General features: G+C 51.7%; 1 protein-coding gene across 2 annotated transcripts; it reads right to left on the bottom strand.

The window, feature by feature from the left end:
- Window positions 1–338: 338 nt before the first annotated feature.
- TFE3 (transcription factor binding to IGHM enhancer 3) lies at window positions 339–12156 on the bottom strand. 2 transcript variants are annotated; one of them, XM_068532990.1, is made up of 10 exons: window positions 11935–12155; window positions 9547–9660; window positions 8266–8569; window positions 7357–7602; window positions 7174–7278; window positions 4534–4651; window positions 4122–4178; window positions 3869–3944; window positions 2733–2880; window positions 339–2257 (listed from the first exon to the last, which is right to left on the bottom strand). In XM_068532990.1, exons 1-10 carry the CDS (start codon window positions 12048–12050, stop codon window positions 1814–1816), a joined length of 1728 nt encoding a protein of 575 aa, XP_068389091.1. In that variant the 5' UTR covers window positions 12051–12155; the 3' UTR covers window positions 339–1813. The 2 variants fall into 2 exon arrangements, with proteins under 2 accessions (XP_068389091.1, XP_068389090.1); XM_068532989.1 differs by having other exon boundaries at window positions 7174–7602; window positions 11935–12156.
- Window positions 12157–15513: the final 3357 nt, after the last annotated feature.

Raw genomic sequence — 15513 nt, forward strand, 5'->3', positions numbered from 1 at the left:
CCTAACTTTACCATTTAGCGCTTCATCCATTTACCAGCTGTATATTGTCAGATAGTTACTTAAACCCTGTTCTATTCGTGTTTCTTCAAACGTGAAATAGGAGTAAGAATCAGTACTTTCTTGATGAATATTCCTTAGGATAATAAATTGGGTAAAACGCTTGCAACAGTTAGGAGGCTGCTTAGCAGACAGTTAAGGTCTCATTGCTTTTGTTTGTACATTGTTTTCTCCAGCCCCTCTGTCTAAATTCTTGTACCCATCCCTCTCAAATCTGTTTCTTCCAAGAACCTTCATGAGCCATGCTCATTGCACAGAGAAAAAGCAAGGACAGGAGACTCTTTGCCAAAGTTAAAAGCGCATCAAACACGCCTAGCATTTATTATTTTAATCACAAACCTACAGACCCCTTAGTACACCCTCCTCGGGGCTCGGCCCCAACAATCCAAAGCTGACAACCTTGGGTGTATGGGGTAGGAGGGATGGGGATGGGCAGGGAGTGTCTCTTGATAACTCTGAAATGGGGAAGATTTCTCCAAATGGAGAACTAGGTGGAGGCCAGGGGTTGGGGGTGACCTAGCTTCTGAGTAGGGGGTCAGTAAAAAAATCAGATAAAACAAAAGAGGGGGTATATATGTTTTTGCAATCCTCCCCCTAAGCCTCTGCCTTGGTGCGACAGGCTTCCACTTGTTCCTGGGCTGGGGAACTCCCTGGAAAGGCCCCTTCCTTCATCTTGTTCCTCTACATATTAGAAAAGAGTACCGGGGTGCTGGTTCTGGGAACATGGACCCAGTACCCCCTTATCTCCATCACCTCCCCAATCTACCCTTCAAGAAAGGAGGTAAAACTCTGCCCAAGTGTGGGGGTCTAACTCTCACTCACTCCTGATCTAGGTCTGGAATGTCAACCCACAAGATTTCAAGATCTGCCCCCTTCTTCAAGGGCCAGGTCGGCTTAGAGCCCTCCTAGGTTAAGTCACAATGGTCCCAGGTTAAGGCGGGGGAGCTTAAGTACCACTCCTCCCTGCAGTGTGGAATGACTGGATGGGATGTGGCTAAGAGACGAGGGCTGTGATCTCCACAAAGTTGCCCGACCTTACTGACTCCTCCACACCTGAAATACCTGCGCTGGGCTGTTCCTATAGGGAAAGGGCGGGGCCTGACTCCTCCATTGCTAGAAGGCCAGGACTGAGTTCCCAGGTAAAGGGGTTGGCTCTCATCCTCACTTCTGTTCCTTGCCTGCACAGGGCAGGGTTCACGGGGAAGGGGCAGGGCTTAAACCCCCAGGCTGGGACCTCCATGTTGACTCCTCTTCCTTGCCAGGATAGACTAGACTCCCAGGAGCTCAGGGAGCATCTCCAGCCCCAAATTGAGCTTAATGAGCCCTCTGTGTCCGTATCTACTCCCACAACCACGGGGATGGAGCAGTATCCTGACCCTCTTTATCCCAGGAAACATGGCTAGGACAGTCCCTAGGGGCCAGCGGCTGACCTCATCCCGTCTCCCTCCCTCACCTGGGCAAGGGCGGGTCCCACGGGGCAGGGGTGAGGCTGCGTTCTGCAAGAGACAGGCCCTGATGTCCCTACCTTCTCCACGTCTGAAACACCTGCATTGGCCTGTCCTGTGGGGAAGGGGTGGGGCCTCACCTGACTCCTCCTCCTTGCCTGGTTACAGGGGTGGGGCCTCATCAGTCTCCTCTTCCCCCAGTACACCTGGGCAGGGCAGTCTCATGAAAAGGCGGGGGAAAAGGCGGGGCCTCATCCTGACATGTCCTCCTTTCCTGGGTGGGGAAGGCCCAGGGGAGGGGTGAGGCCTGATCAGGACTCCTCCTCCATGCTGAAGCTGCTGCGGCGACTGCTGGCCTTGGAGACTGCGGGGGATACTGAAGAAAGCAGGGGATCGGAGGCAGCCCGCAGTGGGGACAGGGCGCCCCCGGACAGTCCCCCCACCACCCCCTCCTCCTCCTCCATCAGAATGTCCTCCAGCCCCAGGTGGAAGGGGTCCCCCAGATCCCCCAGGTGGTCGCTGGGAAAGTGCAGGTCCAGAAGGGCATCGGAGGGTGGCGCTGGGGGCTGCTGATGGGGAGTACTCTGGGCAGGTCCCCCCGCTGCATGAAATGTTGCTGTGCCTGGCCTGCCCTCCTCTTCAACATCCAGCTGCTCTGGCTTGAGACTGTCAGAGGCTGAAGTTGTGGCCAGTGAGAGCAGCCCTGGGGTGGGAGGCACTGGCAGACCATGGATCTGGGCCTGCAGTTCTAGCTCCTGCAAAACGTAGGGGGGTGGGTGGTGGGGGTGGGATAAGATGGGGTTCAGAGTCCCTCAGAGGCAGAGGATATAACAGTTAAAAGGGTAGGCTGCCTGGGTTCGAATTCAGCCTCTGCCACTCACTAGTTGCGTAACTTCAGGCAAGTTGCTTACCGTCTCTGAGCCTCAGAGTCCCAACCTAGAAAGTGGGTATGATAATGGTCCCTGTCTCACAGGATTGTTGTGATTAACTTAGTAAATGGAGATAAGGCTCTTGTCATAGTGCATGGCACAAGATAAAACACCGTGTCCGTTAACCAACATTCATTATTATTATTGCTAATGTTATGATTACTACTTATCATCATCATGTGAGTCAGGAAGCCCGGGGATCCCCCAAATATGCCAGGCGGAGAAATCCTAGCCTGTTCTCCCTCTGCCTCTGCCTCCAGGAAGCCCCCCTCACCCCTGCCACCGCCTCCTCCTTCCAGACCTGAATTCGGAGCTGCAGGCTGCGGTTGGCTTGCTCCAGGGATCGCTGCCGGCTCTCCAGGTCTTTGGAGCGCTGTTGCTCCTTCTGCAACTTGCGGATGTAATCCACAGAGGCTTTCAAGATGGTGCCCTTGTTCCAGCGCATCTCCCTGTGGGGCCCGAGGGGGAGGAAAGAAGGGAATGCTGCACATGGAGTCTCTCGGGAGCTGAAGGGGGCGATTGCACCAGGTAGATGGAGCACCCCGCCACGTGCCTAGAACTTGAGGCAGAGGGACATCAAGGGTATGGAATGCTCGGATGAAAACCACCTGCCTGGAACCTTCCAATGATGCCCCATCACACCCCGAACCCAGGAAGCCCTCTCTGACCTGATCCCATACTGCTCCTCTTACCCATGACCCTCTGATTCATCTCACTGCGGCCACACTGGCTTCTCAATGCTCCTAGAACATGGAAAATCATTCCCACCTCAGGGCCTCCAGCCCAGCTCTGCCCTCCACCTTGAACACTCTTCTCTCAGACACCCAGATGGCTCCTGCCTCACCTCTTTAGGCTCTTTATTCAAGTACTTCCTCATCAGTTGAGGCCTGCCCTCTCCCCACCCTCCTCACCCCAAACTGTGACCCTCCCCAATATCCCATCTTCCCTCCGTTCTTGATTCCTCTCCACAACACTCATCATAACCACCGGAGTTTACATATTTATCTTGTTTGCTGTCTGTCTGCCCCCACTAAAACATCAGTTCCATGAGGTCAGGGATTTTTGTGCATTTTGTTCCCTCTGGTATCCTCAGGGCCTAGCATGGTACCTGGCACAAAGCAGAAGCAGCTCAATACAATTTTTGAGTAAATAAAGGAGGTACTAAATAAGCGGAAAACTGTCTATGTCGTACAGGGGGGCAGACAACGTGGACCATAATGTCATGGACCATAATGTCATGCACCTAAAATTTTAGATGGGAACACGGTGAGGGGCTGCAACCCTGCTCAGGGTGAGGAAAGCTGGGTGAGAAAGGGGCACAGGAGCAGGACTGCCCGGGTGGTTCCCACTTAGGGCAGGCCCACCCGGGAATGACTTTCAGGGAGTGGGGCCCCCACCCCACCTTCCACCGGCCTGGGGCTCCTGGCCCAGACTCACGGGTCACTGGACTTGGGGATGAGGGTGCCCAACTCCTTGATCCTGTCGTTAATGTTGAATCGCCTGCGACGTTCAACTTTGAAGGCGGGGGAGAGAAAGAGAAAGTGGGAAAGAGTCGTCAATAGGCTGAGAAGCGAAGAGGAGAAACTGGGGAATTGGGAGGCTGCTGCAGGGAGAGGCCCCCAAGGAAGGCCGGGCGCAGAGTGAGGCAGGGCTGCACGGCACGTGGGCAGGAGCACGCGCTCTCACTCACTCAGGTTGTGATTGTCTTTCTTCTGCCGTTCCTTCAAAAGGGCCTTGGCCTCTGTCTCTGGAAGAGAGTGCAGGAGGTGGTCAGGGCCTCTGGGTCTGGGAAAGATGACAGACGACGGTGGGCAGCATGTGCAGCCGCTGGGGCAGGCTTTGGTGGGCGCAAGCAAGCGAAGTGCCACCAGTTTTACAATTTTTAAAGAAGCCATGGTGACAGGCCACTTGTTAAACCCGAGGAGAGGGAGTGGAGTGAAAGCAGGACCACGGGCCATATGGACAAAGATGGCAAACAGCCCCCATTTCTGTCTGTTTAAACCCTCTTCCCTTAGAACCAGGCCTGACCCCCAGACCTGGTAGATATGGGGCTCACCCTGGGGTATATGATAATTGCACGGGGCCAAGACCCTGGCCCTTACCAGAGATCTCCCGTTTGATATTCGGCAGCTCAGCTGGACAGGAGTTGCTGACAGTGATGGCTGGCGTGGCCACGCCCTGACTACTGTACACATCAAGCAGATTCCCTGACACAGGCAGCTGCAGGCAGGGAGAGTGGAAAAACGATGGTTGGAAACAGACCCCAGGCTCGGCCCCTTCTTCAACCAGGTTCCTGACCCTCCACTCACCCCAAAGATGGGCCCCCTCATGCAAGGATTGGCTGGCTCAGCATGGGAACCCTTCCTTCTCCTTCAAGGGAATTTCACACAGCCACTCAACAGGGAAGACAGGGTCAAGGGGACCTACCCTGCTTTGCTGGGGGACTGGAGCCTGCCTGGCCTGCTCATCGTGTCCCCACAGCCCCTCGAATCCCCCAGTGACTTCTGAAGCCCCTCTCCCAAACCCCGGCACTGGCTCTGAGAAGTGCCAGAAAACCACCCTTCTCAGGTCTTTGTCAGCTCCAGTGCAACATTTCAGCCCCTCCTAGAGCTACATTCCAACTCAGCATTCTTGGAACACTCCAACCCAGTCTTCTCAGACCTTGGGAAATTGTCATGGCAACATTCCACCCAAAATCTGGCCTTTTGGAGAGTTCCAGCCCAACCTCCAGTCTTTTGCTGTGACTGCGTTGCATACAGTCTCAGGCTGCCATGCACCGAGGTTCTGATCTGGCACCCTCTTGCACATTCTGATCTCTCAGGATTTCTTGTCCAACTACTCAACAAGCACTGTTTTTATGTCAGCCTAGTTTGTTTTTTTCTTCTCCTTCACACTCTCCTGGATACACCCTAGGGCAACGAACTAATCCATAAGTAATTAGTCCCACCTCTTGATGAGTTTTCATCTCTTGAAACCCCCACTAGTCTGCTGGATCCATCCAATCTCTAGCTGTGCCCAAATCAATGAAAAATTCTGATAAACTGGTACCATTTTTACATGTGCTTCTTTCCTCTTGATAAGCTGGAAAGAAGTAAAGCTATAGCCACTTGGTATGTCCCAAAGCGAGTTATGAGACTCTTGGAATGTTCAGAACCAGAATGTTAAAATTCATTGGTGCATCTCCTGCTCTAGGAAGTTTTATCCAGTCTTTACAATGACCCAGCCTCTCGGCACAGTTCACTGTAAGAGATGTGGTATGTTCTAGTCACTTCAAGGTCCAACCACATCAAATCTGGACACCTCTGGCATATCGTGTTCCAATCACTTCATGGTCTAGGTGTGTCTTCATGACCTGAATGTCCTGGTACATTCAAAACGCAACAAGATAATCTGTATAACAGAGAGCTTCTCTGTTAATTTTGGCCTATGTTGTTAGAAATAAGATTATACCTTGCATGTTTAGAATAAGTTTCTGTCCATCTCTGCGCTAAAAAATTTAGAGAGTTACAAGCTCTAAAGTGCTATAGAGAAACATCACTTAGAGGAGAAAGGTGGAAGTGTATTTATGTTGGAGTGTAAGCATGTGTGGAAGCCTCGCAGCACCAGGACTTGGCCCTGTTCTCAGAGCATCCTCTATCCATTCTCTACCTGTCCTGCTTCAAGAGTTCCAGCTGGCCTGCTGTGAAGCCAAGAGCTACTTTGGAGTGCTGGCTGCAGGATTAAGCCAATTCTTAGGCAACTGACTCAGTTCTTAATGGCCATTTCTTCTAAAAATTTTCTTTTGTGTGTGGGGGAGGGTGTGGGTCTTGGGATGGGGGTGAATTTGAGGTTTAAAGTTTAAACTAGAAATAAGATGATGTGGTCTGCTTGCTCTCTGTTTAGATAGGCTTTAAGACCAATTGGATTTACATGGAGGCCAGGCCAGAGAATGGTAATCGATGACTTGTGTGCAGACAAGCATTTATCCAGGTTGCATTGTCCAAATTGGTTTGTTAAAGCTCCAGGTTACGTTCTTACACAAAGAAAAACATTCAGTAAACATGAGACAGGTTTAGGAAAACTTAATAAAAAGAAACCTGTCTTGGGGCTTCCCTGGTGGCGCAGTGGTTGAGAATCTGCCTGCCAGTGCAGGGGACACAGGTTCGAGCCCTGGTCTGGGAAGATCCCACACGCCGCGGAGCAACTAGGCCCGTGAGCCACAACTACTGAGCCTGCGCGTCTGGAGCCTGTGCTCCGCAACAAGAGAGGCCGCGATAGTGAGAGGCCCGCGCATCGCGATGAAGAGTGGCCCCCGCTTGCCGCAACTGGAGAAAGCCCTCACACAGAAACGAAGACCCAACACAGCCAAAATAAATAAATAAAAATAAAGAATTATTAAAAAAAAAAAAGAAAAAAAAAGAAACCTGTCTTACACTCAAAACAAACAAACAAAATGCTACAAGAGTCCCACTTCTTGGTCCCTCCCACAATGAAGCTTGAGTGCTTCGGTATGCCCTAATAGCTCCATGAAGTCCCCAGCGTGTATATATCAAAAACTACAAGGTTCACCTCTCCATGCAGTTCAACATGGCCCCAGGGCACTGTTGTGCCCCATTCTCAACATACAGCCTCTATCTCTATCTCAGTACAATCCAAGGTGACAGTCTCTTATGTACACAGCTAGCCCGGGTGTATATAAGATATCCCTCAGTGATAGAGGGATGTGCTAATTTTTAGACCAACCTCCCATCTCAGGGCCTCACCGTGCTGGGGAGCTGCAGCCCCGTGGTGCCTCCGGGCAGATAGCTGAGCATCTCATCGTTGTAACTGGACTCCAGGCTGATGATCTCATCGATGACATCATCAATCTGGGAGAAGAAATATGGAAGAGCGTAAGAAGAAGTTGGGGCAGGGGGAGCATGGGCGGGTCGTCTGCAGCCACTCACCTCCTTCTCCGAGCTAGACCCGATGGTGAGCAGCGCCATGGGGCTGTTGGGAGCACTGCCAGTGGGGCCAGTAGCGTGGGCAGCCTCAGGGGCGGGGAGTGGCTGGGCACTAGCAGCCCCCGGTGGTGGGGTGAGGGCCTGGGACGCCAGCTTGGGCCCAAGTGTGGTGGACAGGTACTGCTTCACCTGCTGCCGGCGCGCCTGCTGCAGGTGGTAGCGCGTCGGGTTCTCCAGATGCGTCTGCACCTGTGGAATGCGGGGGAGACAGGATGGGAGGGAACAAGGTAGAACAGGGCTCAGAGGGGTGACTCTGAGCCCCAGCTTGCCCCTCAGAAGTCATCTGTTCCTAGGCTCAGGATGGCAAACCAGGCCCAGAATCTGAGAACCCTCTCCCGCCCCCAAATACTGATTAAAGTCTCCCCTAGGACCCAAACTCCCTTTCTCAGAGATCCTTCACAGCCCTCAAGATCTACCCATGGGTGGCAGAATCCCTCAGAGTTTCTGGAGCACCCTGTCACAGTCCCCAAGAGGCCCCCCGCAAAGCCTGTGACCCCACCTAACAGACGTGGGAACTGTACATGGCTTCCCAAGGCACTCCAATGGCCAAAGAATTCCTAATGCATAACCATATGTGAAGTGCTTCCTACAAAGCCACTTCACAGACTCCAGGGCCCACTCAGGGCACTCATGAGCCTCCATGATCCACCAAGACATCCTATGGCCCCCAAGAACCCCTCACAACTCCACAAGAACGTCTTGGAAACCCTAAACACAATGGGATACTAGCACAGCCCCCTTTTAACAGTACCTGAGACCTTCCTTAGAGCCCCTAGGACCCCGTCCCAAAGCCACCAGGACCAATCCTCAGTCACCAGGAGGCCCTCCCAGGGCCTCTGGATGTCACCTTACCTTGAGCACCTCCCTGGGCACCTGAGCAGGGGGAGGACGACCCAATGTGTGGCCCCCAGCAGAGACGCCAACCACAGAGATGGCAGGAGAGGCAGGTGCAGGACTAGGGAAGGGAGAGGCTGCAGCCTGTTCCCGACGCTCACGCCTCTCCTGCTCCTGGGCCTGGGCCCGCATTAGCTGCTGCCGCAGCAAGACCCGCGATGAAGAAGATGACGACATGGCAGGGGTCCTGGAGCCCCCTGCAGAAGATGATGCAGAGAGTGTAGCTGGGGTGGCTGGTGTGGCCTGCAGTGATATTGGGAGGCTGTGGAATGGGAAATACGGGGCCACAGGTAAGCTAAAAGTCTCGGCCCAAGCCTAAGAAGTCATAGTGCGATGGAGCAGACATAGGAACCTGGCCTGTTCTCTGCCTTCAGAAGCCACAATGTGGAGGGGAGATAAAGGAACCAGACCTGGTCACAGCCCTCAGGGGTCACAGTCTGGTGGGGTAACTTTAGCCCTCAGTCCTTATGGTGAAGCCAGGATTTGGGCCTGTTCGTATATCAAGCGGAGATACCATTATTGTTCAGCTCTGCGAGCTATTTAAAGGAGAGCAGAAGGAAACAGAATTGAGGTTGTGGGAGTAGATACGGACACAGAGGGCTCATTAAGCTCAATTTGGGGCTGGAGATGCTCCCTGAGCTCCTGGGAGTGGGCATCAGGCTATATGGGCAACCGCAGGCCCTTCTTCCTCCCCTGCCTGGGCCTCTGGTCCCAGGAGCTAGTCAGTCTTGAAAATCTCAGCGATTTCACAATCCTCTCTTCCTGCCCCTCTTCCAGGTCCCCTCCCCTCTCTTAGAGCCCAGGCCCATGACTCAGCACATTTAGACTTCCAAGCTTGGGGGAAAGAAGAGACCAGCAGGGGTTCTTCAAGGGCTGGGAGTGGGTGAATTTGCTGAGTTGGGGGGAGGGTGACCAGGGGTTATGGGAACGGCTCCGCCTACTTGGGGGCTGGGCTTGATCAGGCCACGCCCTGTGTCTGGGAACTCCAGGCACGCTGCAATTTTAATCTATGAATGGATGTGCAGGTGGGGGAGGAAGCAAGGGAGATTTTGTCTGAGATACTAGAATCCTAGCTTGGCCTCCTGCTTTCCACATGCTCTTTCTGGCTCTTAATTTTACTATCTGAAAAATTCAGGCTGGTGAGAGAATGGGTTGGACTGGCACTGAGGGCCTCTGCCCATCAAGAGGGGATGGAGGGGCCTGAGGAATCAGAAGGGGAGTCAGAGAGAGGAGACATACCTTGAGCGTAGCGATAGGGGTTGGCTTTTGAGCTCGTAGAAGCTGTCAGGATCAAGGACGTTTTCTAATTCGATGTCAGCAACAATCCCCGATTCCGGAAGCAAAGAGTTCAGGCTGAGGGTGGGGGGAAGGCAGGGGTGAGGGTCAGTGATTGTATGGAGACGTCATTCCCCTGAGAGAGACAGAGACAGAGACAGAAGAGAAAAGAAGAGAAGAGAAGCATACACCAGGAGAGAGGAGAACAGAGTGTATCCCTCACATTCGGCCACTTTGCTGAAACCACCACCATGAATTCCCATGTCTTCTCCCCTCTCCACTCTCTTTTGCTCCGTGTTACCCATAGGTCCTTAAGATTAAAAATAATAAGCCTGGACCCCAGCTCCTCAATCTAACAATCACCTGGGTGTACAACCTGGGTTTCAGGAGAATAGAAACGAAGAATTGAGGAATGACAATTCACTTTGTGGGATTCCTGACTTTGCATTCAGAGTTCTCCCAGCCCCCACACCCCCCATTGTTTTCCTGGCTGCTGAATGTGAGCCCACATAGGTCCACAGGCATACTGCACGGTAGGGGCTTCCCTCGGCAGAACAGTCCATTGTAACACAAACTGAATGCATCACAAAGAGAACTGGGGTAGCTGATTCACTTTACTGAAGGATCCACTACTTCCCAAAAGAGCTCCCGGCCACCAACCCTGCCCCAGCCAGAGTTTGTGGGATGCGAACACGCATCCAAAAACAAGATGGAAATAACAAGGGCTCCCCACAGTCCAACAATCTGGATTGACAAGAGGGAGAATTTGGGTGGATGATCTGCTTTATAGGAACATTCTTTTCTTGGTCGGAGGAGCTTGCCCAGCACTCTCCAGTTTTTTCGATAGATCAAAACACAAACACACCTCCAATACCAACACCCACTGACACACAAACTAAGAAGCCATGTACACCAGTCCCTTTCAACTATCGCCACTACTGTGATGATCTAGGTTGTTATAAAGGCATCAGGAGATGGTAAATTCATATATTGAAAGGCTCCTGCTCAACCCTCCATGCTGGCTGCAAGACACTAGCGTGTGTAGGGGACATTAACATGCAGGCAGATAGATATGCATCCTTGAATTTAGTCAAAGATTTAGAATCCTGAGATTGTCGTTGACTTGCCCCTCCCCAAGAATCTGTCTTCCTCCCTTTCCTCACTCACAGACGGGGCCCTAAAACCACCCCAGGAAGTCGGGAAGAGGAAGCTGGGGAGCCGCTGAGCTCAGCACAATCCCAGACAGAAAGTAGGCAAAGCCCCCTCCCATGCTCACACTTCGATTGCACAGAAGTTGGAAGAGGTGGGCACTGGAATGGGCACGGTATGGACAGAGAGGGCTGGGGCTTCCAGGCCCGCTGATGGAAGTAAGGCTAAGAGGTCAGAGAGGACCCACCCAGGCAGGGATGGTGCAATTGGTGCTCATTCCAGCTCTAGGGTCAGATTCAAGATTGTCTCCAGGGCCTGAAAGACAGACTGGGAAGGTGAGATTAAAAAAAAACCCTCTGTGTCTGTGTGTGTGTAGGGGGTGAAAAGAGCTGGCTGAGAGGCTAGGGCAGGTGGCAGCAGGAACAAGACCCTCCTCTGGGTTCCAAAATAAGGTCTGAGGCCTTCTCTGGGCTAAGAGGTAGCACCATCTCCGTTGCCTGTCTGTCTGACTGTTTCCCATTCAAGCCCCTATGGGGTGTGGGAAGAGGGCTTTTCCACTACCCCGCTGGATGGGTGGGCAGGTGAAGGGATTATTCTGATCAAGTCTTGATGAATGTTGCTTTTCTTGTTCACTCACACACACTCACAAGGCTGGTCCCACGCAGTATATCCGAGATACCCCCAAATCCCTCCAGAGTCATTTTATCCCCAAACACAGCCTCCAGCAACCAGCCACTGGGAGTCACCAAGCTCCCAAGACAGCACCTCTATATCTTAGGACGCCTTCTCTGAGGGAAAAAGTCCCTTAAAAATCAGTGCCTCACCTACAGAGTGCCCCCTCAAATTCATTCCCCTCATATCTGACTCAAAGACCCCAAATTCAGCCTCTAGTCAGAGTCTCAGTCCCCGAAGTTCAGCTACCCTAGACTAGTTTTTGGACACAACAGAATCAGCCCCTCGAGACCCAGTCAAGGGCCCCCCCAAATCTGAACTAGGCCTCCCTTAATGCACTTCCACGACTCCTTTAAGCCTCAGTCCAAGCAAGCCACCGCCAGATTCCTTAGGTGCCCCCACAAGTCGGGCGCCCAGACGTCCTCCAAGACTAGGCCGAGGGCCTCCAATCACAGTCCTGGGCCCCCGCTGCCCCCAGATCAGGCCCCCGGGAACCCCAGTTAGCACTACCGGTCCCAGGCGGTCCCGCACCTGAGCAGCTGGGCCGAGTCGGCCGGCCTGCGCTCCTCCAACAGCAGGAACACGGCTCGAGGACCCTCCGCGCTGGCCTCTACGCCGTCCCGAGCTGGCTCGGCCGCATGAGACATGACGCCCGGCCCCGGGCGAGCCCTGCCAGGCCGGTCGGGCCTCGGCCCGGTCCCCCTAACAAAATAAGAGTCCCCCTCCCCCGCTCGCCACCGCCTCCTCCGCTAAGCCATGGAGCAAGCTCTGCGCGGGCGGGCGGCGTCGGGGAGATGGGATGGGCTGTGAGTCATCCCCCGCCCAGAACGGACCAACACCCCCCCCCCAACCTAACCCCGGACGACCGCCCTCCTCCCCCTTGTCCTCTTCCCCCTCCTCCCTGGGCTGGGGAAACTCCACAGGAAGTGACCGCAGAGCGAATAGACAGCTCGCTGGGCCACGCCCTCTGGGTGAGGCGGCCAATCGTTGAGGGGTGGCTCAAGGGCCCGCCCTAAGCTACGCCTCCGAAGCCGAGAGAGAACCAGATTCCGCAGGCCCTTATTCCGAGAAGGGGGCACCGAGGCCACGCCCTCAGAGACAGAGGCAAATCAATGAGAGGTAATTAGATTGAACCACGCCTCCTCGTCTCAAATTATCCCTCCGCAAGATATTAAGCCGCTCCTTGGGTCCTCTGCGCCTGCGTACTGATGGCCAGTCTGCGCGCGGAGGGTCTCCAGGAGACGCTTCTAGCTGCGGAAACGCGCCCTCTATAGGCCAATATACGTAGTATCCACTCCCTAAACCGCGCTCCAACCTTGATCTAGCGGTGCCTCCTCAGCCAAACACATAGCCTTGAGGCCTAGGCAGCTACATTCCCGGAAGGTGCGCACCAGAAACCCCACCCTCTCGGTACCTACAGTCCAGCCGCCCAGCTGGTCTTTCTGGAAGCGGTCCGCCTACTCTATGTCATTTAGAGCGGTTGTTGTACTAGGTCGTTGCGCTGCACTGTAGGTGCTTAGTGAATCCTTGACGGATGAATGAGTGGAAGGATGGAAATTAGATCTGGCCCCTTCTGTGGTTGACTTCTGGAATTATAAAGACCAAGGTTAGAATATGGGCAAGGGACTTCCCCTCTCTGAGCCTCAGCTTTACTGGCCTGTCAAATGGGGGTCATAATACCTGTTTGACAGGGTTGTTATGAGGATTGGAGGTAATTTTTGAATAGTGCTAGCAGGTTGTTTGGCATACAATAATCTCTCCAAAAATTGATTCACTCATTTGTGCACTGATTTAACAAACATTTATTGAGCTCCTCTGTGTGCTAGATACATGCAAGCCGGCTTGCACACAGCAGAGGGTCCCACCCATACCTTCAGATGCACAGTCAGCTCACAAAATACCCAGACCTACAACCTTCCCTTTATCCCTCCCAACATCCCGAGACCATGCCCACCAGTTGGACCACTGGGAACTTCGCTGAGCGCCCATTTGCCTTGCACCTTCCTGTATTGGCACCCTTATTTCCCAAGTTGGCTTGGTAAACACGCACATCCCCATACGCTCACACACAAACATTACCCACATAATAAAGACAGTTCTTTAATCTTTAAAAAAATCAATACATTACCAATAAAAATTGCAAAATGGAACTTGTAGACCTGATGTTAAAATTCCTACGGTGCCTTAAATACGCAAGAATATCTAATTTCATAAAAGAAAAAGAAAGAGGAGGGCGTCATCTTACCAGATTCAAAATGTCTGACAAAACTCTAGTTATTAAAACATTGTGGGACTTCCCTGGAAGTCCAGTGGTTAGGACTCCACGCTTCCACTGCAGGGGGCGCGGATGGATCCCTGGTCGGGGAACTAAGATCCCACGTGCTGCGCAGCCAAAAATAATAAAATAAAATAAAATAAGCACAGGGAAATATAACCATAAAAAGAAGCATCGTGATATGGGAGTAGGAATAGAAAACTAGATCAATGGTACAGAAAAAAAATCGAAAATTCGACCCAGGTATTGTGGGAATTCATAAATGACAAAAGTGATATTTCAAGTCACTGGGAGAGAGATGGACTATTTACTAAAATAGTTTGGGGAGAAATGACTGTCTTTTGGGGGGAGGGATTAGATTCCTAATTTACTCAATTCAGAAAAATTAATTCCAGATTGGCTAAAGACCTAACCATTAAAAAAGAACCTATAAAAAATATCAGAACAAAATATGTTTGGAGACTATGTTTAAGTCTTTGGCAAAAAAGGAGGCCTTCTTAAACAGGATACAAAAAGCAAAAGCTATAAAGAAAAGTAACAATAGGCAACATTTATCAGTCATTCTTGGCACCTTATCTGTATTCATTCATTTTAATCCTCACAACAGACCTCTGAGGAGGGTTCCATTTATTTTCCCAACCTACAGATTAGGAAACCAAGGTACAGCAAAGTTAAGTCACTTGCCCTAGGTCACACCAGTTTATAAAACCTGGGATTGGAACCCAAGCACACTTTTTTTAAAAAAAATTTTTTGTATTTTTCTTAGTTTGAATGAGCCTGCCATCTTTTTTCCCATTTATTTATTTATTTTATTTATTTATTTTTGGCTGCATTGGGTCTTCATTGCTGCGTGCTCTCTGTCTCTGTCTTTCTCTCTCTCTGGAAGCTGGGGTTTCACTGCAACACAACTGAGGGGTGGGGTGAATGGGAGATATGTAGGGAGAAGAGAGGGCAGTTGGATGGTGAAATTAGGGATGTTTATAGAGAGATGTGAGGGGTGCTTGAGGGTGGTTTGGGGTGAGGTTGGGGTCTACTACAGGACAGTTGGCACACAACTAAAGGAGCACGTCTTCAGGAGGAATGGGGCTGCTAGAGGACAGTTTAAGAGCGCAGGTGGCAGCTATTGGAGGGTAAATTGGGAATACTCTTGGGGGGTTGGAAGATGGTTTGAGATGCAGTTGGAGGGACTATGGAAGGTTAGTGTGTGGTCTCTTGTAGTTTAAGGAGTTGTTAATAGAACTGTTAACTGTCATAGGATAGTGTGGTAGCCTAATGGCCCCCCAAAAGATATCCATGTCCTAATCCCTGGAACCTGTAAATGTTACCTTATATGTAAAAAAAAAAAAAGTTTTGCAGATGTGATTAAATTAAGGATTTTCAGATAGAGAGATTATCCTGGATTATCTGAATGGAACCTAATTGTAACCCCTAATTGTAACCCCTTATAAGAAGAAAGAAGAGAGACAGATTTGACAAACCATAAAGGAGAAGGCATTGTGACCACAGAAGCAGAGATTGTAGTGATATGGCCACAAGCCAAGGAATGCCAGCAGCCACCAGAAGCTGGAAGAGGCAACAAACAGATTCTCCCCTAGAGCCTCCAGGGAGAGTATGGCCCTGCTGACTCCTTGATTTTGCCCAGTGGAATTGATTTTGGACTTCTGGCCCCCAGAACCATGAAAGAGTAGATTTCTTATTTTTTTTTAAATTTTTGGCCGTGCCACGCAGCATGTGGGATCTTAGTTCCCCAGCCAGGGATCGAATGCACTCCCCCTGCATTGAAAGTGTAGAGTCTTAACCACTGGACCGCCAGGGAAGTCCCATAGATTTCTTAT

Source organism: Eschrichtius robustus, chromosome X, assembly GCF_028021215.1.
Source record: "Eschrichtius robustus isolate mEscRob2 chromosome X, mEscRob2.pri, whole genome shotgun sequence".
In the NCBI taxonomy this organism is placed as follows: domain Eukaryota; kingdom Metazoa; phylum Chordata; class Mammalia; order Artiodactyla; family Eschrichtiidae; genus Eschrichtius; species Eschrichtius robustus.